Below are 23239 nucleotides of genomic sequence, written 5' to 3'. Positions count from 1 at the left end.
GCTGTGATTACAAGACTGAGCCACCTCGCCTGGCCAAGCTGAGGAGTTTTGAGACCAGCCTGGGTAACATAGTGAGACCTTGTCGCTAAAAATAAATACAAATTTTAAAAAATCATTTGAATAAGTTTGGGCCTTGAAAACAAACGAGAGCATCTTCGTGCTAAGAAGAGCAGCCCCTCGGGTTCGTTCCCGCTAAACAAGGTGGTCTTAGGAAAATCAAGATCGAGGCCAGAAAAGCCGCTGCAGTCATGCCCAAGACAGCTGTCTCGGCAGCCGAAAGGCCCAAGAAAGCTTGGGGCGCCCTTATTCCGAAGAAAAGTACTAAGCAGACCCCAAAGAAGGCTTTTGCGGGTGGAGGCTCTGGAGAAAAAGGTTGGTTGGTCAAAGGTGGCCAAGAAAGTTCCCAAGCCAGAGGTATCCAAGCCCCAGAAAGCGGCCCCCCAAAAACAGAAATTAAAACTAGAGTACCTTAAAGACTGTTTCAATAACTGCCCAATTATTAAATTTTTTACACCAATTCCGTGAAGGGAGGGGAGACGGATAGAGGTAAGAATGCTTACTTACCTTGACTGAACAGAGATTCCAGTTTACGGACAGCAACAGTACACAGCAACTTTCATAGAAAAGGTGGTTGGCTCTGAAAAGAGCCTTTGGGTTTTGGTTAGCACACATTCACAACACAATTTACGCTCTCTCCCCACGAATGCGGCGAGCAAGCTGGATGTCCTTGGGCATGATAGTCACTCGCTTGGCGTGAATGGCGCATAGGTTGGTGTCCTCAAAGAGCCCCACCAAGTAGGCCTCGCAGGCCTCCTGCAGCGCCATCACCGCCGAGCTCTGGAAGCGCAGATCAGTCTTGAAATCTTGCGCGATCTCACGGACCAAACGCTGGAATGGCAGTTTGCGAATCAGCAGCTCGGTCGACTTCTGGTAGCGGCGGATCTCGCGCAGAGCCACGGTGCCAGGCCGGTAGCGGTGGGGTTTCTTCACGCCACCGGTGGCTGGAGCGCTCTTTCGAGCAGCCTTGGTGGCCAGCTGCTTGCGTGGCGCCTTCCCACCCGTGGACTTGCGAGCTGTCTGCTTGGTACGAGCCATTGCGAACTTCTAAGCCCTGCTAAATGACGAAAAACCGAAAGCCTAGGGTTTTCTACCCGTATATATAAAGGCAGCCCTGTTCTGATTGGACCAGGCAGCCTTTCCCCTGCAGCACCATTGGTGGAGATGTCCAGTCCCTGACAGAACATCTCCTGCCTGTAGACCAAATATTAAAACTTTCCTCCGTCCGTCTCCTTTAACTACTGGTGTTTTCAACCCTTTCTCCTCTGTGCCATCTTTCTGGCTTTTTTTTTAAACGTACTTTGATTTTCCTCTGCAAAATTTTATCTAGCTACTAGGATAACGTGTCTTACTTAATTTTTTAAAAAAGTTGGCGCCCGAAACTAACTTTGATCAACGTTTTGAAAAAACGCGCGCTAGTTGTGATTGGTCAAGTGATTTTTTTTTATCCTCTTAAGTTTAGAAAGGCTAATTTCATATCTTGATTTGTCTTTTTAAACTCGGAGATATTTTCAATAGTTCCAAGTACACCATGACGATTAACTCATAAGTAACTATTTGAAACCTGATGCTAAGCAACATGAACACATATTTAACTACAATATGACATCCTCATATGAAAGCACTCTTATCCTTTACAAGTTCAACTGGTATTTGTGTAATCTGCTGTAAAAAAAAAAAAAAATAGCCAAATTTATAAATGGCACAAAAAGACCAGTGTGCCCTTGTAGTCATGCTGAACACTGACTGTGCAAAGAAGCTCCACCTAAGCGCCATCTGGCTCCAGGGGATGTAGGTTTATATTCCTATTTATAATTAATGAGAGTTAGCTCAGTAGAGTGGAAAGTGGCTTGCAAAAAGCAAAAACAGACCTCAAAAATCCTTACAAATTGCAGGTAATTTCGTATCATTAAGATGCATACAAACAATAATAAGACGTTGTTTCCGGTTCTGCAGCTTTAAGTCACTACATTCGTATGTAAATATAAACACGGACGAACTTTAACCTCTCTCCTGTATTTCTCCCGCCTTTTAACAGCTTTGCAATCCTAAGGGGCTGCTGCATTGATCGATTTAAATTACCTGTGACACATACACTCTGCATTTTAATTAGTTTGCCTTTTTTTTTTTTTTTTTGAGACGGAGAATCTGTCTGTTGCCCAAACTGGAGTGTAGTGGCCCGATCTCGGCTGACTGCAACCTCAGCCTCCGGAGTTCAAGCTTTTCTCCTGCCTCAACCTCCTTAGTTGAGCACCTTGTACACGTAAACGGAATAGCTAAAATTACAGGCGCGCGCCACCACGCCCGGCTAATTTTCGTATTTTTAGTAGAGACGGGGTTTCACCATGTTGGTCAGGCTGGTCTGGAACTCCTGACTTTGTGATCCGCCAGCCTCGGCCTTCCAAAGTCCTGGGATTACGGGCGTGAGCCACCGCGCCCCGCCAATTTGCTTAACTATTTTTATGGCAACTTTAAAATGGACGGTTAGTTTCATGGTGCACAGTGTAAGGACACCCACTTATAGGTGGGAGAATTACTAAAGAAAACTACAAAATAGCTGACATAGAAAAAACTGTGAGCCCTTTTAATGAATACATGGGTGGCTCTGAAAAGAGCCTTTGGTTAAGATTGCCTCCGTAAAAAATCAATATACAAATTCTCGTTTTACTTGCCCTTGGCCTTGTGGTGGCTTTCAGTCTTCTTGGGGAGCAATACAGCCTGTATGTTGGGCAGGACACCGCCCTGAGCAATTGTGACTTTACCCAGCAGCTTGTTTAGCTCCTCGTCGTTGCGGATGGCCAGCTGCAGGTGTCGGGGGATAATGCGGGTCTTCTTGTTGTCGCGGGCCGCATTGCCCGCCAGCTCCAAGATCTCGGCAGTCAGGTACTCCAGCACCGCCGCCAGATACACCGGCGCGCCGGCCCCAACTCGCTCGGAGTAGTTGCCCTTGCGGAGCAAGCGGTGCACTCGGCCCACAGGGAACTGGAGCCCGGCCCGAGAAGAGCGGGTCTTAGCCTTAGCTCGGGCCTTTCCGCCTTGCTTGCCGCGTCCGGACATTTTGATATCTTAAAATAGACGTTGAGCAAACGAAATGAAAAACGTAAAACTGGATTTTGTTAGCAAGTGAGAAACTATTATACTTGGAGGCCGAATTGTAAATAACGCTATTTGATTGGCTAGAACAACCAACCAATTGCAAAGAAACGCAAGAATCACCTAATTTGCATACGACAGGGCACACAGAGACAATTTATCCAATCAATGTGTAAGTTTTTAAACGCCAGTTTAGGACACGAGCTCCAGAGATATTAGGAGCTGCAGAAAGGATACTTGTCATTTCTCTTTAGGTTGTGGACGAAGTGTTTCTTTAACATGCCTGAACCTGCTAAGACTGCTCCTGCCCCAAAGAAGGGCTCCAAAAAGGCGGTGACCAAGGTGCAGAAGAAGGATGGCAAGAAGCGCAAGCGTAGTCGCAAGGAGAGCTATTCCGTTTACGTGTACAAGGTGCTAAAGCAGGTCCACCCCGACACCGGCATCTCATCGAAGGCCATGGGTATCATGAACTCCTTCGTCAATGATATCTTCGAGCGCATTGCGGGCGAGGCTTCCCGCCTGGCGCATTACAACAAGCGCTCCACCATCACCTCCAGGGAGATCCAGACGGCCGTGCGCCTGCTGCTGCCCGGGGAACTGGCCAAGCATGCCGTGTCCGAGGGCACCAAGGCTGTCACCAAGTACACCAGCTCTAAGTAATTCTAACGTCTTCATACCCAATTCCAAAGGCTCTTTTAAGAGCCACCCACTTTTTCAGCTATAGAGTTGTAATTACCTGCATATTTCCTGTGTTTACCAACAGGTTTGGTTTTATCCTGATTTGAGGGGGTTGCTGCTGTGTAGGTCTAGAGCACAGTTCTTTTGACAAAATGCTGTACTTAATCTTAAGTTAGTGGTAGCATATTTGTTTTACCCCAAGTGCTAGTTACAAGGCTAGCCCATTGTGCTGATGTGCACATTTTTCTTATGTTGTGCTGTGATGTGTCCCTTGTCAAACTGGTTTCATAAGAAAAGAACTTTTGAAATTAAGTAATATTTCTTTTGCTACTGACAGTGTGGGGGAAAAGAATGTCTTCCTTAATTCCGGTTTAGTCATAACAGCATTGGTAAGTTTCCCTGGTTAAAATAATATAATCAAGTTCTTCAAAATATAAGGACAGCAAGACAAGCCATGTGCATGAAAACTGAAAAATGTGAACACCGGTGCTTGGATGCAGCACTAATAATCAAAATTGTTCTTTGTTTAAAGAAAAGTTTGGCCACTGGCAAAATAACATTTGGGAGTAATAACTGGAAGTCCAGGAGAGAAACACCCTTAACCCTAAAATACTTTGTTGTCACTTCCTCAAAGTTGTTTTTTACCTTTTTTCCTTCAAGGTTGACTTCATATGTGTTCATTTTATTCTAATAGGCAAAAATTGTGATTTTTAAGTGAAAAAATAATTTATGTCATTCTACTTACAAATACCACAATTTTTCTATTCTATATACTCATATATAAAGATACTGAAGTTGTTGTATTTCTTGTAATTACAAACCTTACTTAAGATCATAAACTGTTATGAATGGCATCCATTGTAGAATACTTAGAATTTTTACAAAATATTTTTGTATTTTAAAAATATTTAAAATATTTTATACAAAATATTCTTAAAATTTCAACCCAGTTAAGAAAAAAGGAATAGTATTCTATATTACTTTCTTTTTTTTTGTTACGAAATTTCACTATTGTTGCTCAGACTAGAGTTCAATGGCACGATCTTGGCTCACTGCAACCTCCGCCTCCTGGGTTCAAGTGATTCTCCTGTTTCAGCCTCCCAAGTAGCTAGGACAAGAGGCAGCTGCCACCACGCCCGGCTAATTTTTATATTTTTAGCACACACGGCTTTCTCCGTATTAGCCAGGCTGGTTTCGAACTCCTGACCTCAGGTGATCCACTCTCCTCAGACTCCCAAAATGCTGGGATTATAGGTGTGAGCCACCACACCTGTCCCACAATTTTTTTTCAACTTCCCACTCCCTGTCCGGCACATAAATGGACACAGAACACAGCACATACAAAGCATATATAAACATTCAAATAAACAAACCCCAACTGAAAAAATGAAAGCAACAAGAAAAAACTAGAAAAATGAAAGCTAAAAATACTAAATAGCTTCATGTACAAATTTACATTGGTATAGTAGTCGATTTTTGCTTTCTGTAGTTCCATGAGTAAATTTCTAAACTAAGGTGTACATCAGCTTGAGGGGAATACAACTTTCTGAAATTACATGCAAAAATGTGGCCATATGTGTTTCTCCTTCCCAGAACAAATTATATAGCTTTCTATCAGATTCTAAAAATATTGTGATCCACTGTGTTAAGCAGAATAAGGCTACCCCAGTGATGACCACATCCTAATCCCTGGAGTCTGCAAATTCCTGCAGTCTTTGTTATGTTATGTGACAAAGGGCAACTAAGGTTTATATGGAATTAAGGCTACTAAATTGGCTGACCTTAAGGTGATTATCTTGCATGTTACGAGTTAACCCAGTACAATTACAAAGATTCTTAAAAGTGGAAGAGGGAACTGGAATAGAGAACTAGAGATATGGCAGCATGAGAACGATTTGGCCATAAATTTCCAGCTTTGAAAGTGAAAGAAAAGGACCATGATCCAAGGAGAGAGTGGCATCTACAGGGTAAAAAGGCAAGGGAAAAGATACAGGCTCTTTATTTCTTTAGTTAATATCAAGTCAACACCTTGACTCTTTTGCTCAGTAAGATCTGACTGAGCCCCAAATTTAAAAACTATATAATTACAAATCTGTATTTTTTAATCATAAAATGTGATAATTTTTCAAACCAGCAATAGGAAACCAGTGCAACCATACAAGTTTAAGAATTGAGTAATGTACCAGCCCTGGCCCGAGACCCCACAGTCGCCAGCATGTTGATGCCTAAGAAGAACCAGATTGCCATTTATGAACTCCTTTTTAAGCAGGGAGTCATGGTGACCAAGAAGGATGTCCATATGCCTAAGCACCTAGAAATGGCAGACAAGAATGTGCCCAACCTTTGTGTCATGAAGGCCATGCAGTCTCTCGAGTCCCAAGGATACTTGAAGAAACAGTTTGCCTGGAGACATTTCTACTGATACCTTACCAATGAGAGCATCCAGTATCTCCATAATTACCTTCATCTGCCCCCAGAGATTGTGCCTGCCACTGTAGGCCGCAGCGGTCCAGAGTCCAGAGCCTGACAGCCCTCGGCCTAAAGGTCTGGATGGAGGGTGAGCAACCTGCAAGACTCACAATAGGAGAACCCGACGGAGATACCTACAGACGGAGTGCTGTGTCCCCTGGTGCTGACAAGAAGCCAAGGCTGGGGCTAGATCAACAACCGAATTCCAGTTTAGAGACAGATTTGGTCATGGACGTGGTCAGCCACCTCAGCAAAACTGGAGAGGATTATTTTGCACTGAATAAAGTTACAGCCAAAAAAAACTCAAAAAAAAAAAAAAAAAAAACCAATTCAGTAATGTATTAACTAACGTTCTATTAAATTACAATTTTATACATTTCAATACAAATATGTAAATACTATTAAAATTATTTTAGAAGCATGTAAATTCTTCCTAAATATCACATGCTCACAGAATTTTGATATTGGTGGGATTTTAACAGCAGCAATTTACAGTTCCTTTTTGTTTAGTTTCTACATATTTGATTTCTTTTCACAGTAGAAATCCTAACATTTGTATGTCTAGGAGGGCATTCAAATAACTAACATGTACACAGTAGCCTTCAAACTGAAGATCCAAAAATACAGGGGAAATCATACATTTTTATGCTTAGATTCAACAAAATATGGACAGCTGTGTAGAAATATGATTGGACACAAAGGGTACGAGCTAATGCTAACAGACTGAGCTAATCATAACAGCCTAGCAAGGCCTGTGTGTCTAGATTCTTCTTGGACTTTCTAGGCAGCATTCTCTCCTCCTGGGCATAGGACAAGCCCTCTCTTGAATCGGGGTCTTATGACCTACAATCAAACGAGGTAGGCCAGACCAGATAATTTCTTTACTGCCAGTTTTTACACAAAAAGGCAGAAGGAGGAAAGTTTGATTAATTTTTTTTTAGGTTTTATGGCCAGCTTTGGGGCTAGCTTTGGTTTATATGTTCCATCGTGGGGAGGAAGGAGTCTAGTTCCTATAGCTAGCTTCCGGGGAGAAAGGGAGGGAGAGAGAGGAATGTAGGAGGAGAAAAACTTACTGCTGAGGCTTTCATTTTGTAGTACTGTTTTCTGACTCCCAACACCACCTTTTATTTTAAAAGTCTGTAGGAAGTCGCCTATTTAATACCTTTGCCCACTACACGTTGCCAATTCTCTTGTGATAAAGGCTGCTACCAGCATCAAAGAGAAAAGAAAACAAACAACAGAGAAGTAAACATTAACACACCAGTGAGTTTTTAGGTTTAGATGTGCGAGTTAGCTAGTTGTTTAAATGAGAATTATAAATTTTAATAAACAGGGAAGAAAGAAAAGCCAAAAATGTAACACGGGCCTGCACAGGACTAGAATTAATGGGATCACTAATTTTCTTTCTTTCTTTTTTTTTTTTCTTTTCTTTGAGACCGAGTTTCACTCTTGTTGCCCAGGCTGGAGTGCAATGCTGTGATCTCTGCTCACCACAACCTCTGCCTCCTGGGTTCAAACAATTCTCCTACCTCAGCCTCCTAAGTAGTTGGGATTACCGGGATGCGCCACCACGCCCGGCTAATTTTGTATTCTTAGTAGAAACGGGGTTTCTCCATGTTGAAGATTGGTATTGAACTCCCGACCTCAGGTGATCCGCCCGCCTCAGCCTCCCAAAGTGCTCGGATTACAGTCGTGAGCCACAGCTCCCAAAGGATCACTAGTTATCCATATTTTTCTCTTCGGGAAGAAAACCCTTTTGATCAGATTTCCCTTAGCTTGGTGCTGGAGAGGGTGAGATCTTGCAGTTTTCAAACACTTCCTAAGTGGGTTCGGTCCCCAAGAGAGCAAGCAGCAGAAATGTCAGAGGCACCATGCCTGTGGGGACAAAGCTGAACTTCTCATGGAAGGAGATTGCTACAGTTCCAGTCTTGTGAGCCGAAGCTCCTATTCAATCGTCCTAGAGCATCCAAGCAACAAATGATATTAACTTAAATATGTTAATGTATTTAATCTCATTTAGTGGTTAAAATAGGCCTAAATTTCCTCTTTGGGGAGGCAAGACTTGCAGAGACACCTCCACGGAGAGCGCACTCTACCGGCGGGAACTGGTGTCCTTGGTGACGTCATCCGGGTCTGCGCTGTGAGGGGTGGGGCCAGCAGGCAGTACCAAAGTTCCCGTATGTGCGTTTCCAGTCTTCAATTAGGTCCGAATTCCCGGCATATAAGGATATTACCCTCGCTCGTCTTCCAGATTTCTCCAGTTTCTTTCGCAGACTGGTTCGTCATGTCTGGTCGCGGCAAAGGTGGAAAGGGCTTGGGTAAAGGAGGCGCCAAGCGGCATCGTAAAGTCTTGCGAGATAATATCCAGGGTATTACCAAGCCTGCCATTCGGCGTCTTGCTCGGCGCGGCGGTGTCAAGCGCATTTCTGGACTGATTTATGAGGAGACTCGCGGGGTTCTGAAGGTGTTTCTAGAGAACGTGATCCGTGACGCTGTTACTTACACGGAGCACGCCAAGCGCAAGACGGTAACAGCCATGGATGTGGTCTACGCTCTCAAACGACAGGGACGCACTCTTTACGGCTTTGGCGGCTAAAATTCCTGCTTGAACGACTCAACAGCTCGACTTCCCAAATCAAAGGCCCTTTTCAGGGCCGCCCACAATTTTCCTTAAAAGAGCTAATGACTTTTGTTAACCACTTGATAAGTCATTGTCTTATCAACAGGTACGTATGTCTTTAGCAGTTTTTTTTTTTTTTTTTTCATTCCAAGTTGCATTTGGGTTCAGCATACGATTTTTTAGGCTACGATCCCTTTGCATTTAGAATTGGTGTATTAGGCATAACCTTTTCAGAACGTATAGTAGGGCCTTAGGTTGCACTGAAAAGGTTAGAGTGGTGGTGTCTCATCTGTTTCTCTCATCGCCTTTTTTTTTTTTAATACTTAAAACTGCATGGTTCTCAAGTAGGAAAATGCGAGTGTGTAACCGCTCAAAATGGCGGAGAGCGAGGAACAAAGCCGGTGCCTGGCAACGGGCAGATAACACGAATTAGCATAACGAATCTTCCTCCTGGGCGGCAGTGTGGGCCTTAAATCCTGGCGGCCTGTTTTCTGTTAACCTAAGGGCTGAGTTTCTGGTGTATAGAGGCCCCTAGGGTAGATGAGCTCACGCGAGAAGTTGTAAGTATGCATTTCGGAATAATAAGCCAGCCCAGTTGTCCCTTAGAAGTTGTAATGTCTCCTGTTTTTTGAATAAATTTGACCTTTCAACCCTACCCTTAAAGCTTGAAATTTAACATTTAACTCACATGAGACATATTAAAGTTTAGGAACTCATGTACCTGCATCAAGCGAGGAACTGAAACTCACCAGATCACTGCATCCACACCGTGAGACTCCATGTTTCTCAACCATCATGATTGCTTCCTTAGCACTCCCTGGTTTCCTGTTTTCTCGCTACATAAAACCCCCAATTTTGGGGAGACGGATTTGTGATTTCATCTCCCTTTCTCCTAAGCGGCAGCACGGGATTAAAGCCTTCCCTCCTCTAGGTCGACATTCTCTGGCGAGCAGCAGGACCTGGACTGAACCCTTGGAATCTCGATAGCAAAAACATTTTAAAAGTAGATAGGATGTTTATGACGGTTTTTATAGTATACATACTATGCTATAATAGGACATTATACCCCAAATTGTTGAGTATACAGTAAACTCCACATAATTGAGTTGCATGGCTAGCAGAAAAAATGAAGGATTGATCATCTTAGTGTTAATTGCCATATGATTTCTTTCCTGTAAGCAGAAACCAGCTGCTGGAAAGCATTGTAGAAACTAGTTAGAAAATGTTCAAACGGATTCTGACCAGCCAGAAACCGGTTTCCCCTGCTTTGCAGTCCTGCCACAACTCCAATTAGAGGACCAGTCTTACACATATTCGTTATTGATAAGTGGACATAGACCTTAAGCCAGTTTCAGCCAGCTTGTAGAGACTGAACAAATTGTCTTTGTGCCCTACGGTTCATCTTTTAGCATAGCGCTAAATCCCACCTCATTGTAATGCTAAAATCCTCCCCATGGTTCACATGAAATGTATGTTATATGTTTTGCCGAAGTGCAAGTGCCTGACTTCCCTCATGAATAATAATCAAAGAATTTCTCCAAACCTACTTAATCTATGATGTAGGATTGACTGTAAGGCATGTATATATTCCAGCTCCCCTTCACTGTCACAGAGTGCTCACTACATCCTGGGGTTCTTCTCCCTCTGAAAATAAAGCCTTCGTTACTTCCTACTTGGATCTCATTGTCTATTGTTCAAAAAAGACATGTACTCATTCCACATTGAAAACATCCTGGTTGTGCCCCAGATGTCTTGGAGATGTGGTTTAAAGAAGGATGCCGCCATAACTTCGGTTGTGTCTCTAGTTTTCTTATCTAAAACAGGCTCCTCTTTCCTACTTCCCCATTTTTGGATGTTGATTTTTTGAAGACCAGACTTACAGAATGGGTTTTTTGTTTTGTTTTGTTTGTTTTTTTTTTGGATTGGCTTGATTCTTAATCATTTTGGCTTCTGTACTCTCCATGTCCTGTAAAGTACAAGTGACTTCCATACACTTAATTTAAAATCAGGTGAATATGCCTGTCAGGTACAGTTTACACATTTAATGTACATAGAAGTACACTACATCAGAAGCACTTGATGTCTGGTTTTATGCAAATTCAAAGTGATAGAAAAATCGCAGGTTTGGGCTGGGCACAGTGGCTCCTGCCTCTAATCCCGGCACGTTGGGAGGGCAAGGTGGGCCGATCACCTGAGGTCACGAGTTCAAAACCAGCCTGGCCGTCATGGTGAAAACCCCTCTCTACTAAAAATACAAAAATTAACCAGGCATGGTGGCAGGCACCTGTAATCCCAGTTAATCAGAAGGCTGAGTTCGGAGAATGGCTTGAGCCCAGGAGGCGGAGGTTGTAGTGAGCCAAGGTGGTACCACTGCACTCTGGTCTAGGCAACAGAGAAAGACTGCCAAAAAAAAAAAAAAAAAAATGGTGGTTTAGGGTGACAGTTCCACTGAAAATCAGATTTTTCTTCTAGCCAACAAGTAATCCGTAGGCTGATGCTTTGAAATCAGGAAAATAGTTATTTTGAATGTCATTTTTAAAAAGTGTGACCTTGTGCATATATATGAAAAGCATCATGTTATTGGTGCTAAGGCACTGGTTTGAGGAGAAAAAGTTTTATGAGGATGTTAATGTAACAACAGCGACAAAAAGGAACACACAGCATGTGCCAAGCATTGTTCTACACTCTGGGAATTAAAGCAGTGAATAAGAAAGAACAAAACAATATGTCTGTGTGCATAGAATTTATATTTATTGGATGGTGGTACACACACAAAACAAGTAAACCCTACTGTGTCAAATGGTGCTGACTGCTATGAAGATCACTGAAGCAGGAAAAGGCATAGCATGTGGTGGGAAGAGGTGATATTTTAAATGATACTGTCTTGGGAAATTTTACTCATAAAATAATAAAGAAAAAATACATTGAGAAAGTGAGAGTGCCGACACTCCCGGCTGAATAAAAAACCTCTTCCTTCTTTAATCCGGTGTCTGAGGAGTTTTGTCTGTGGCTCGTCCTGCTACAAGAGGATATTCCAAATGGAATACCAAGCAGGAAAGCCTGGAGGTAAAAAGCAAGTATTATGGCTGGAAAAAGGGGCAGAAGTGAGGCAGACTTTGGAAGGCAGGACAAGGGACCCCTCCACACTTCTTTACATGCTATGCTGACTACAGCAGCACCCAGCTCCATAACCTTGCAGCCACTGAAGCTTCCGCTCATAAAATCAAGCAATCAGACATCAAAGAAATAGAACACTCTAACCACAAACATCCTGGCCGTCAGCAATAGGGACTTCCAAAAGACCTTCCCCAAATGAACATGCACTGTAGCGTCTTAGATTATCCTGACCTAAATTTTGCATCATGTTAATGATAAAAATCATACCCTGCATGAAGATTTAAGACGCCAGTGAGGCCTGAGACACAGGAAAAAACATGACAAGGGACTGCAAAGGTGTTTCCAACAGACCACCCCAAACGTGCCATGATGTCACCTGGACGAAGCCCAGAAAAGAATAACAAAGTAGACTAGCTTCCTTTCAAGGAGCCAGCTGCAAGTATACCTCTGGCTGCTGTCTCCCTTTCTGCTCAAGCCGAAAGCCCTAATAAACTGCCTTGCTCAAGTCCAGCTTATATTCTTTGTCGATTTCTATTTTCTGAGGGTCAAGAACCCACTGCCGGTATTGGAGAGGGTGCAAATTAAAAACCACTAAGATCTTCAAGGCAAATGGAGACGAGTCTCTATATGGCCTTGTAGACCATTATGACGACTATTTTACTCTGAGTGAGATGGGAGCCACTGCAAGGTTTTGAACAGAGAACTGACATACTCTGATTTATAGACACATATGTGTGTGTGTGTGTGTGTGTGTGTGTATAATTTTTTTTTTCGAGACATAGTCTTATTCTGTCACCCAGGCTGGAGTGTAGTGGTGCAATCTCAGCTCACTGCAACCTCAGCCTCCCAGCTTCAAGTGATTCTCCTGCCTCAGCCTCCCAAGTAACTGGGACTACAGGCGTGTGCCACCACACCCGGCTAATATTTTTTATTTTTAGTAGAGATGAGATTTCACCATGTTAGCCAGGATGGTCTTCATCTCCTGACCTCGTGAGTCGCCCGCCTCAGCCTCCCAAAGGGCTGGGACTACAGGCGTGAGCCACCACACTAGACCTGATTTATATTTTTAAATGAGCTATCTGGATCCTGATGAAGAATAAATTGTGATGGGACCAGGGTAGTAGCAAGGAGACCAGTTCAGAGGGTACTACGGTAATGCAGTTGAGATGACAGTGGCTTGGACCAGTGTGTTAGTAGTACAGGCTATGAAAAGTGCTTGGATTCTATATATATTTTGAATTAAGGTTGATAGTTCTTTCTGAGCTACTGAATGTGTAGAGTATGAAAAACAGACAAAAATGTATGGATGATTCCAATGATTTTAGCCAAAGCAACTGGAATTGGAGGTATCAGTTGCTAAAATGTGGAAAAATAAGGAAGGAACAAGTTTTGCAGAGGATTCAAATTCTTATTTTTGGATATCCAGAGAGAATTTAAGATGCCTGTTACATATCTAAGAGAAAGATATGAAAGATATGAAATAGGCAGTTGGCTATAAAAACCTGCAAGTTAGAAAAGAAACATAGGGCCCGGCGCAGTGGCTCACTCCTGTAATCCCAGCACTTTGAGAGGCTGAGGCAGGTGGATCACCTGAGGTCAGGAGTTCAAGACCAGCCTGACCAACATGGAGAAACCCCGTCTCTACTAGAACTATGAAATTAGCCAGGGAGGTGGCGCATGCCTGTAATCCCAGCTACTTGGGAGGCTGAGGCAGGAAAATCACCTGAACCTGGGAGGCGGAGGTTGTGGTGAGCCGAGATCGCGCCATTGCACTCCAGCCTGGGAAAAAAGAGGGAAACTTCGTCAAAAAAAAAAAAAAAAAACAAGAAAGAAAAGAAACATGGAAACATAATTCACAGTCAAAGCATAATTGCCATAAGAGAAAAAAAGCCACAAGATGAAACTAAATCTCTCAAGAAAGAAGGTAGATAATAAAGAGAAAAAGCTTTGGGTCAAAGAAGTAAAGAATGTTTGATTTGTATTAATGACATGTGAATTCCTAACTTACAGTTTTACAATTTCTTTCTCCAGTAATTTTCCTTTTCTCCTATAATTTTCAGAACAAACAATAAATATTATTCCTATTTTACAAATGTGGAAAAATGCCCTTACTCATAAGAGTATGAAATAACATTGGAATCCTCACTCAAATAATCTATTAAAGTTAGAGCCATGGGGAATAACTTCGGAGATCTAGTGATAGATATTCACAGTTTTTCCAAAATACACCCACTGTCGTCACATAACTGGGGACATTTCAATCCCCTGATGCAATTCTATGTGTTCTCAGGCATCCTGAAGCCTATTTGTGGAAACTGGATTCAGAGCTCTATCTGATGCTGCCTTTTCTCTTCCCTTAGCTCTGCCACTTCTGATCGCTCTGAGAAGATGGACCTGGAGAATGAAAATCTCCATCTGATTCTTTTGAACTGATGTTTCCTTGTTGCTGTGGAGATACTATACATATATTTATGTCATGAACACTAAATGACCAGCCCACAGCGTTGTATTCCATACTCAGAGACCCTGTTATTTACTTGACATCTCTACTTGAAAGTCCAATTAATATGAACTTCCAATTTCAACAGAATTTCGTTATCTCTGACAAAACAGCTAATCTCATCATCTTGAAACTGGTGAATGGCATTTATACTCTGTTAGTTGGAATCATTTTTGTCTTTTTCTTTCACATCCTACATAACAATCCATCAGTAAGTTCTATGAGCTCTTCCTTGAAAACACAAATAGAATCCAACCATTTCTCATTCCCACTGCTACTCCTCTGGTCAAGCCACTGCCATCTTCTACCTTTATTACTATAACACCGTCATCACCTGGTTCTCCCAGAGGAATTCCAATAAAGGACAATTCAGATCAGATGACTCCTCTGCTGAAACCCCCACAATGTTTTTCATGTCACTTAATGAAAAACTCAAGGTCCTTTCAGTGGGTTACAGGCCACACTGTCTGATCCTTATTAACTCTTTGGCCTCATATCCCGCTACTCTTCCACTCCTCCTAGCCAACGCCACCAGTTCCTGGAACTTGCTAGAAGTACTCCTCACAGGAACGACATACCAATGGTTCCCCTTGAGTGGTCCAGTCAGCTTCTAGGTTTCTGTAGGTGGTGTTCCCTCACTTCCTTCGGGTTTGTATTCAAATATCATAGTCTTCTTGAGGCTATCCATAACAACATTGTTTAGCATTAAAACCCCTCCCCACCACCTCCCTCTGTATTTTTTTCCTGCCCTTGAGGAGCTTCCAGTCTATTTGGTCAGTCAAAATATGCCTTTATGGAAAGCAGAGCAAGAATTAAATACTATATAGAATGTCAGAAAAGAGGCCAGGCACAATGGCTCACACCTGTAAGCCCAGCAATTTGTGAGGCTGAGGCAGGTAGATCACATGAGGTCAGGAGTTCGAGACCAGCCTGACCAACCTGGTGAAACCCTGTCTCTACTAAAAATACAAAATTAGGCATGGTGGCAAACGCCTGTAATCCCAGCTACTTGGGAGACTGAGGCAGGAGAATCACTTGAACTCAGGAGGCAGAAGCTGAAGTGAGCAGAGATCGTGCCATTGCACTCCAGTCTGGGCAATGAGAACAGGACTCCATCTCTAAAGAGAAAATAAAACAAAATAGAAGTTCAGACAATAGTATAAATCATGTCAGTATTGGAATTGATCGTTGATGCTTGGACAAGTGGCTTTGTGCCAGGTTTGGAGGCATGTTAGGCCAATGACAGGAATGTGGACTTTCTTTTGAACAACAGGGAACCACACAAAATCCCTTTCCTAACTCAGCAACTGTTCTGATTATGTAAAACAATTCTCATATCTTTTACAAAACTAGTTATTGCATTTAGTATATTGAATTCAAATTATGTGTTTATCTGAACCATTGCCTGAATGAATGGATATGAATGAAATAAATGCAAATCTAAACAAATTTACAAATGATGAAATGAAATACTTCAGCATATATGTGAAGTGTTTCCTTTCCCTGGCAAAAAAGGAGTATATTTCAAGAAGAACCCCTTAAAAAACAAGTCTCACAGGCCGGGCGCAGTGGCTCACACCTGTAATCCCATCACTTTGGGAGGCCAAGGCAGGTAGATCACCTGAGGTCAGGAGTTTGAGACCAGCCTGGCCAAGATGGTGAAACCCCATCTCTACTAAAATACAAAAATTAGTATGGTGGCACACATGTGGCCTGTAGTCCCAGCTAGTCAGGAGGCTAAGGCAGGAGAATTACTCAAACCCGGGAAGTGGAGGTTGCAGTGAGCCAAGATCGCACCACTGCAATCCAGCCTGGGCGACAGAAAGAGACTCAATCTGAAAGAAAAAGAAAAAAGGGGGGAAAAAAATCAAGTTTTATATAGTAGCAGAGATTTTTGTTAGGCACCCACTCTTTTTTCAGCATCTACAGTCTTTTGGACTATAAGGACAGTTTTCCTTTTTTATAACCAAATTTTTGCTATAAGCAATATTTCATAGTTTACAGAAGTTCTTTTTATAGAAGTTGAAGTGATTTTTCACAAATATGTTTGTAGATTATTTTTTCTTTACTTGCTTTTAAGTTTGTACTTCTAGATACATTTAAAAATGTAACAAATCGATATACAAGTTATAAAAAATAATATGATGGCCATGCTTGAACCCAATTGTCAATCAAATATATTGGTTATGTCTGTTATATTTGTTATATTACCAAGAACTGCTTTGACCTCATCTCTCATCTTCCTGCTACTGCCCCCAGAGGTAACCATGACCTGACCATGAATTATGTCATTTTCTGGCCTTAATCCTTCTTGTTCCTCTGTTCCTTACAGTCATTTCACACTTTTAAAATTAGCCTTCCCATTTGATCCTCTTTGAGGTCATTAGGACATTATTTCATAAACATGAACATATGCTCAGAGTCACACAGATTACTAGGTGGTTCACAAATAATTCTTAGTCTATTTTTTCCTGTTTTCTTCATTTTATGCTAGGATATTCTATTGTCTTGATTTTCAATTTCCTTAGTAAGTATATCTTAAATTTACTCTATTCATTTTTGTATTGCATAGGATAATAGCTGGTACATAGTTGGTGCTCAATGATTACCTGTGCAATAAATTAATTTTTCTTAACATAGGGCAGAGAGACTTGGAGAGGAAAGGGCCTAGGGAGAGTTTCCTATTTCTTAACCACACCATGGAGAGTTTTGGATAGAGACAAATAGAGAGAGTTACCTTCAGAGGAGCTATTGCACCAAAAAAAAATGTAACAGCACTCTTAACATTTTGGCATTGACCCTTATAGTCACTCTTTTTTCCTAGAATTATATAGCGTGTGTGTGCGTGTGAATGTGTGTGTGATGTCACATAAATAAATAAGAATACGTTGAGACCGGGCACAGTGGATCAAGCCTGTAATCCCAGCACTTTGGGAGGCCGAGACGGGCGGATCACGAGGTCAGGAGATCGAGACCATCCTGGCTAACACGGCGAAACCCCGTCTCTACTAAAAAATACAAAAAATTAGCCGGGCGAGGTGGCGGGCGTCTGTGGTCCCAGTTACTCGGGAGGCTGAGGCAGGAGAATGGCGTGAACCCGGAGGCGGAGCTTGCAGTGAGCTGTGATCCGGCCACTGCACTCCAGTCTGGGCGACAGAACGAGACTCTGTCTCAGAAAAAAAAAAAAAAAAAAAAAAAAGGATACGTTATTTGGCAACTTGGATTTACCCTATACAATGCAATGAGCATATTTTATGTTGTTTATTTTTTTTTAAAGCATTATTTTTAACAGCTGAATAATATTCCATTAGGGATAAAACCTAGTTTTAGGCAAAGTCTAACTCTTCAACATTAATATTTTCAGTTTTTAGCCACAGTAAACAAAAATACGGACAATATTAACATAAAATTAGAAGTTAGAATCAGTAAGACGTTATATATTTTTAAGTATTTGCATAAAAGGGAATACTCTGGAATGGGGACTAGATTTCAAAGTTGGATGAGTAAGTGAAGCTAGGTAGCGTATCATAAGGTCTGTTTTAGTTGCGCTGAGTTTGAGATGCCTGTGAAATACTTATTTCGTGTACTATTTAGAAGTTTAATCACCATAATTTTTGATATCGACTGAATTGCCTGTCCCCAGCCCACAATTCAAACGTTGAAGTCATACCAAGTACTTGAAAATGTGACTTTATTTGGAGATAAGGTCTTTAAAGGTGTAAAATGAGGTTTTAGGGGTGGGTACTAATCTAATCTGACTGCTGTCCTTGTAAGATGATATTAAAAAACAAACCACACACACAGAGGAAAGACCAGAGAGGGGAAACCCCAAGGAGAGTGGTCCAAGAAAAAATCAATTGAGCTCACTGGGTTGATCTTGAACTTGTAGCCTTCAGAATTGTGACAAAATTAATTTTTTTAAGCCACACAGTCTTTGGTAGTTTGTTTTGGCAGCCCTAGCAAACACACTTCTCAAACATTTTCATTCTAGGATTACTTTTCTCCACACTTTTTCTATGTTATGCCAGCTTTTGTACTCCACAAAGACAAACACACAGAACACAGATGCACACCCACCCCTAGTGTGTGTTGTAGGAGAGGAAAGAGTGTTTCCTTTTACCCATCTTATGTTCATTGGCTGGGGCCCTGAAACAAAATATAGATTAACAAGAGAAAAACATACACGTTTATTTTTTAAATTTCTTTATTTGTTTATTTTTTGAGACGGAGTCTTGCTCTGTCGCCCAGGCTGGAGTGCAGTGGCGCGATCTTGGCTCACAGCAAGTTCCACCTCCCAGGTTCAGGCCATTCTGCAGCATCAGCCTCCCGAGTAGCTGGGACTACAGGCGCCCGCCACCATTCCCGGCTAATTTCTTTTGTATTTTCAGTAGAGACGGGGTTTCACCGTGTTAGCCAGGATGGTCTCAATCCCCTGACCTTGTGATCCGCCCGCCTCGGCCTCCCAAAGTGCTGGGATTACAGGCGTGAGCCACGGCGCCCGGCCAAGAGAAAAACTTATACATTTAATATAAAGTTTTACATGACATAAGGAAATAAAGACCTGAAGAAGGGGTTAAACCTGAGTGTTTTTGCACTAGGTTTGATGAAGAGTAGAGAGTCATGCAGAAATATAACGAGACAAAAATAATATGAGCTAAGGATAATAAACAAGGAGAAATCTAGCAATGTCTATTTGTTCCGATTCCTCTCATACTCTGCAAGACTCACAGGAAGGTCTTAAGACCTGCTTCAGAGGAAGGTCATAAGAACATTCCTGTCTATGTTGTTCTACTAATTTCTTAGAATGTTCACTGTGTCAAGGCACCATACTTTGGAGTGCTATGTTGTCCTTTTCAGAAACCTCAGGTTGTTCATGGAGTACTATGGAGTAGCGACCTTTTTTGGGGGGGGTCCCATTTTAGAAATTTGATTAATAAGTATAAACTAATGGTTTCTGTGTTTGAGACAGAGTCTTCCTCTGTTGCCCAGGCTGGAGTGAAATGTTGTGATCTAGGCTCACTGCAACCTCCGCCTCCCGAGTTCAAGCGATTCTCCTGCCTCATTCTCCGTAGTAGCTGGGGTTACAGGCATGCGCCACCACACCCGGCTAATTTTGTATTTTTAGTAGACACAGGGTTTCACCATGTGGGTCAGGCTGTTTTTGAACTCCTGACTTCAAGTGATCTACCAGGCTCGCCTCACGAGTCCAAAGGTGTGTGTGTGTGTGTATATATATATATTTATATATAGTTAAATATTTATATATGTAATTTATATATGTATATATTTTATATATGTATAAATATTTATATACATGGAGTCTAGCTCTGTCGCCCAGGATGGAGTGCAGTGGCGCGATCTCGGCTCACTGCAACCTCCGCCTCCCGGGTTCAAGGGATTGGATTCTCCAGCCTCAGCCTCAGGAGTAGCTGTAAAGTACAGGCAAGTGCCACCACGCCCGACTAATTTTGTTTGTATTTTTTTGGTAGAGACGGGGTGTCAATGTTAGCCAGGATGGTCTCGATCTCCTGACCTCGTGATCCGCCCACCTCGGCCTCCCAAAGTGCTGACATTACGGGCGTGAGCCACCGCACCCGGCCCAAAACGAGATTTTTAGCTCAACTTTACATTGTCAATGCCCATGGTAGTCCCTCCACAACAAACTCCACAAGAGAGTGCTCAGAAGTCAAACTTGTCAGGTGATGTTCAGAGACCCAAAGACTACTGTTCCTACCCCTACCAGTGTCGCCCAGGCTGGACTTGCAGTGGCGTGTTCACATCTTCCTGCAGCCTGTAGCTCTAGTTTAAGCTATCCTACCACCTCAGCCTACCGACTATCTGTTAGTACAGACGCAACGAGTCACAACCGGTTAGTTTCATTTTTTGCAGAGATGAGTTCTCAGTATGTTACCCAGGCAAACCTATTAACTCCTGAATCAAGCCTCATGCATCAGCCTCCCAAACTGCTAGGAGTACAGGATCTTGCCAACACAGAATACGTGTATCTTGTGATTTTTTGTTTGTTTGTTTTTTTGAGACGAAGCCTCGCCCTTATCGCCCAGGCTGGAATGCAAAGGCGCCATCTCGTTTCACTGCAACCTCCGCCTTCCGGGTTCAAGATTCTCCTGCCTCAGCCTCTCAAGTAGCTGGGATTACAGACAACTGCCCCACGCCCGGCAAATTTTTTGTATTTTTAGTAGAGACGGGATTTAACCATGTTAGGTAAGCTAGGCTAGATCCGCACACGCCTCGGGCTCCCAAAGTGCTGGAATTACAAAATTTGAAAAATTATTCCCTAGAAAACGGTGATATTCAGCATTAATGCTCTTTATGTGAGACTTGAGTGGCTCTGAAAAGAGCCTTTGAGTTCTAAAGTGCCTAAGCACACATTTACTTGGAGCTTGTATACTTGGTGACAGCCTTGGTACCTTCAGACACCGCGTGCTTGGCCAGCTCTCCGGGAAGCAGCAGTCGCACGGCCGTCTGGATCTCCCTGGAGGTGATGGTGGAGCGCTTGTTGTAGTGCGCCAGGCGGGAAGCCTCGCCTGCGATGCGCTCGAAGATGTCGTTTACAAAGGAATTCATGATGCCCATGGCCTTCGATGAGATACCGGTATCGGGGTGAACCTGTTTCAGCACTTTGTACACGTACACGGAGTAGCTCTCCTTACGGCTGCGCTTGCGCTTCTTCCCATCTTTCTTTTGGGCCTTGGTCACAGCCTTCTTGGAGCCCTTCTTCGGAGCAGGAGCTGACTTGGCTGGCTCAGGCATATTGTCAGAAAATAAGAACAGTACGAATGAAAGCACTTAAATAAGAGCTCGTGTCTAGAGTCTCTCCTTTTATACGTCTTTTATGCAAATAAAGAATTCAAAATATCCAGCACTGATTGGGCAATGTGTTCGTGACGCATACATGTAAAATAGCTTTCACCTTATTTCCTTTCTAATTGGTTGTTTCGTCAAAGAATAATTTTAACCAATCAAACTGCGCCTTTTACAATTCTACCGACGACTATAACTAGCTTCTTATTCCTCCATCGAGCACATTCTTTTTCTTTATCCTGTTGGTTGTTACCTCTTCTGCTGCTAGGAAGCCACTATGTCTGGACGTGGAAAGCAAGGCGGCAAAGCTCGGGCGAAGGCTAAAACGCGTTCTTCCAGGGCCGGGCTCCAGTTTCCAGTCGGCCGTGTCCACCGCCTCCTCCGCAAGGGCAACTATTCCGAACGAGTCGGGGCTGGCGCTCCAGTGTACCTGGCGGCGGTGCTGGAATATCTGACCGCTGAGATCTTGGAGCTAGCTGGCAACGCGGCTCGCGACAACAAGAAGACCCGCATCATCCCGCGCCACCTGCAGCTAGCCATCCGCAACGACGAGGAGCTAAATAAGCTTCTAGGTCGCGTGACCATTGCGCAGGGCGGTGTCCTGCCCAACATTCAGGCCGTACTGCTGCCTAAGAAGACGGAGAGCCACCATAAGGCCAAGGGCAAGTGAAATGATTACTAGTAAAGTCCATCAGTGACCCCGAGTCCCAGAAACCAAAGGCTCTTTTCAGAGCCACCCACGTTTTCTGTAAAGTGCTGGAATACACATACAATGCCTGAAACCCTGTCCTAGTTTTACGAACGTTTCTGACGTTACTGGTCAGTTCATTATTGAAATCCTTGCTCACATTTCGTGCACTAATTGGTCTTACTGGTGTGTCTTTGCAGTAAAAATGCGTTTATAAAGGTACACAAGAATAGGAAGCGATGTTGTAACACCTCAAGGTGTGTCACTACATTATTTTGTGTATAAGTCCATGGTGTGTATACGTTTTATTATTTCACATAGGCTGTTTATTCATGTGCACTTGTCAGAAAAGGCTGAAATACTGATACAGTAATAAGAGAACAAAGAAGGATAGCTGTCCATTAGCATTTCAGGGCGGGCTTTTCAAGTTTTAAAGATGACTACATTCCGACTGGGCTCAGTGGCTCATGCCTGTAATCCCAGCACTTTGGGAGGCCAAGGTGGGCGGATCACAAGGTCAGGAGTCCGAGATCAGCCTGGCCAACATAATGAAAGCCCGTCTCCACTAAAAATACAAAAAGTAGCCGGGCGTGGTGGCGGTCATCTGTAGTCCCAGCAACTTGGGAGGCTGAGGCAGGAGAAGCGCTTGATTCTGGGAGGCAGAGGCTGCAGTGAGCCAAGATCGCGCCATTGCACTCCAGCCTAGGCAACAGAGCATGACTACGTCTCAAAAAAAAAAAAAAAGACTACATTCCTCCAGTGAGATTTGTTTTTTGGATTTCTCTTTTCAAAAAGCGCAATTAACACAGTATTCTAAAATCAACACTAAACGAAACTAAGCTGTAATGGCCTAACGCCCTCGCTCAGACCTGTAATCCCAGCAATTTGAAAGACCAAGGCGGAAGAATCGCTTGAGCCCAGGTTATCAAGACCCGGCTGGGCAATAAAGCCAGACACCCCCCTCATCTCCACAAAAAGTAAAAAGCCTGCCCTGCCCGATGGCTCACGCCTATTACCGGAGGCCGAGGTGGGCAGATCACTTGACGTCAGGAGTTTGAGACCTGCCTGGCCAACATGGCAAAATCCTGTTTCCACTAAAAATACAAAAAAATTAGCCGGGCCCGGCAGTGGGCTCCTGAAATCCCAGCTACTCGGGAGGCTAAGGCAGGAGAATCACTTGAACCCGGGAGGCGGG

The 23239-nt window shown here is 43.1% G+C and overlaps 5 protein-coding genes across 5 annotated transcripts; 3 read left to right on the top strand and 2 right to left on the bottom strand.

Annotated features, from left to right (window-relative positions):
- Positions 1-2234: 2234 nt before the first annotated feature.
- LOC111541071 (histone H2A type 1-D) lies at positions 2235-3157 on the bottom strand. Its single transcript, XM_023209708.2, has one exon. It carries the CDS (start codon positions 3112-3114, stop codon positions 2722-2724), a length of 393 nt encoding a protein of 130 aa, XP_023065476.1. The 5' UTR covers positions 3115-3157; the 3' UTR covers positions 2235-2721.
- Positions 3158-3391: 234 nt separating this feature from the next.
- LOC111541078 (histone H2B type 2-F-like) lies at positions 3392-3853 on the top strand. The gene has a single exon (XM_023209716.3). The coding sequence runs from the start codon at positions 3430-3432 to the stop codon at positions 3808-3810; it is 381 nt and encodes a 126-aa protein (XP_023065484.1). The 5' UTR covers positions 3392-3429; the 3' UTR covers positions 3811-3853.
- Positions 3854-8494: 4641 nt separating this feature from the next.
- On the top strand, positions 8495-15377 carry LOC113219622 (histone H4). The gene is made up of 2 exons (XM_026446605.2): positions 8495-9023; positions 14395-15377. The coding sequence occupies exon 1, from the start codon at positions 8582-8584 to the stop codon at positions 8891-8893; it is 312 nt and encodes a 103-aa protein (XP_026302390.1). The 5' UTR covers positions 8495-8581; the 3' UTR covers positions 8894-9023; positions 14395-15377.
- A 5474-nt stretch (positions 15378-20851) lies between these two features.
- On the bottom strand, positions 20852-21399 carry LOC111541075 (histone H2B type 1). The gene has a single exon (XM_023209712.2). The coding sequence runs from the start codon at positions 21303-21305 to the stop codon at positions 20925-20927; it is 381 nt and encodes a 126-aa protein (XP_023065480.1). The 5' UTR covers positions 21306-21399; the 3' UTR covers positions 20852-20924.
- A 185-nt stretch (positions 21400-21584) lies between these two features.
- On the top strand, positions 21585-22138 carry LOC111541073 (histone H2A type 1-B/E). Its single transcript, XM_023209710.1, has one exon. The coding sequence runs from the start codon at positions 21634-21636 to the stop codon at positions 22024-22026; it is 393 nt and encodes a 130-aa protein (XP_023065478.1). The 5' UTR covers positions 21585-21633; the 3' UTR covers positions 22027-22138.
- The last annotated feature ends 1101 nt before the right edge of the window (positions 22139-23239 follow it).

Source organism: Piliocolobus tephrosceles, chromosome 5, assembly GCF_002776525.5.
Source record: "Piliocolobus tephrosceles isolate RC106 chromosome 5, ASM277652v3, whole genome shotgun sequence".
NCBI lineage: Eukaryota > Metazoa > Chordata > Mammalia > Primates > Cercopithecidae > Piliocolobus > Piliocolobus tephrosceles.
Note: the sequence above shows the minus strand (reverse complement) of the source record. Positions and strands in the feature narration are given on the sequence as shown.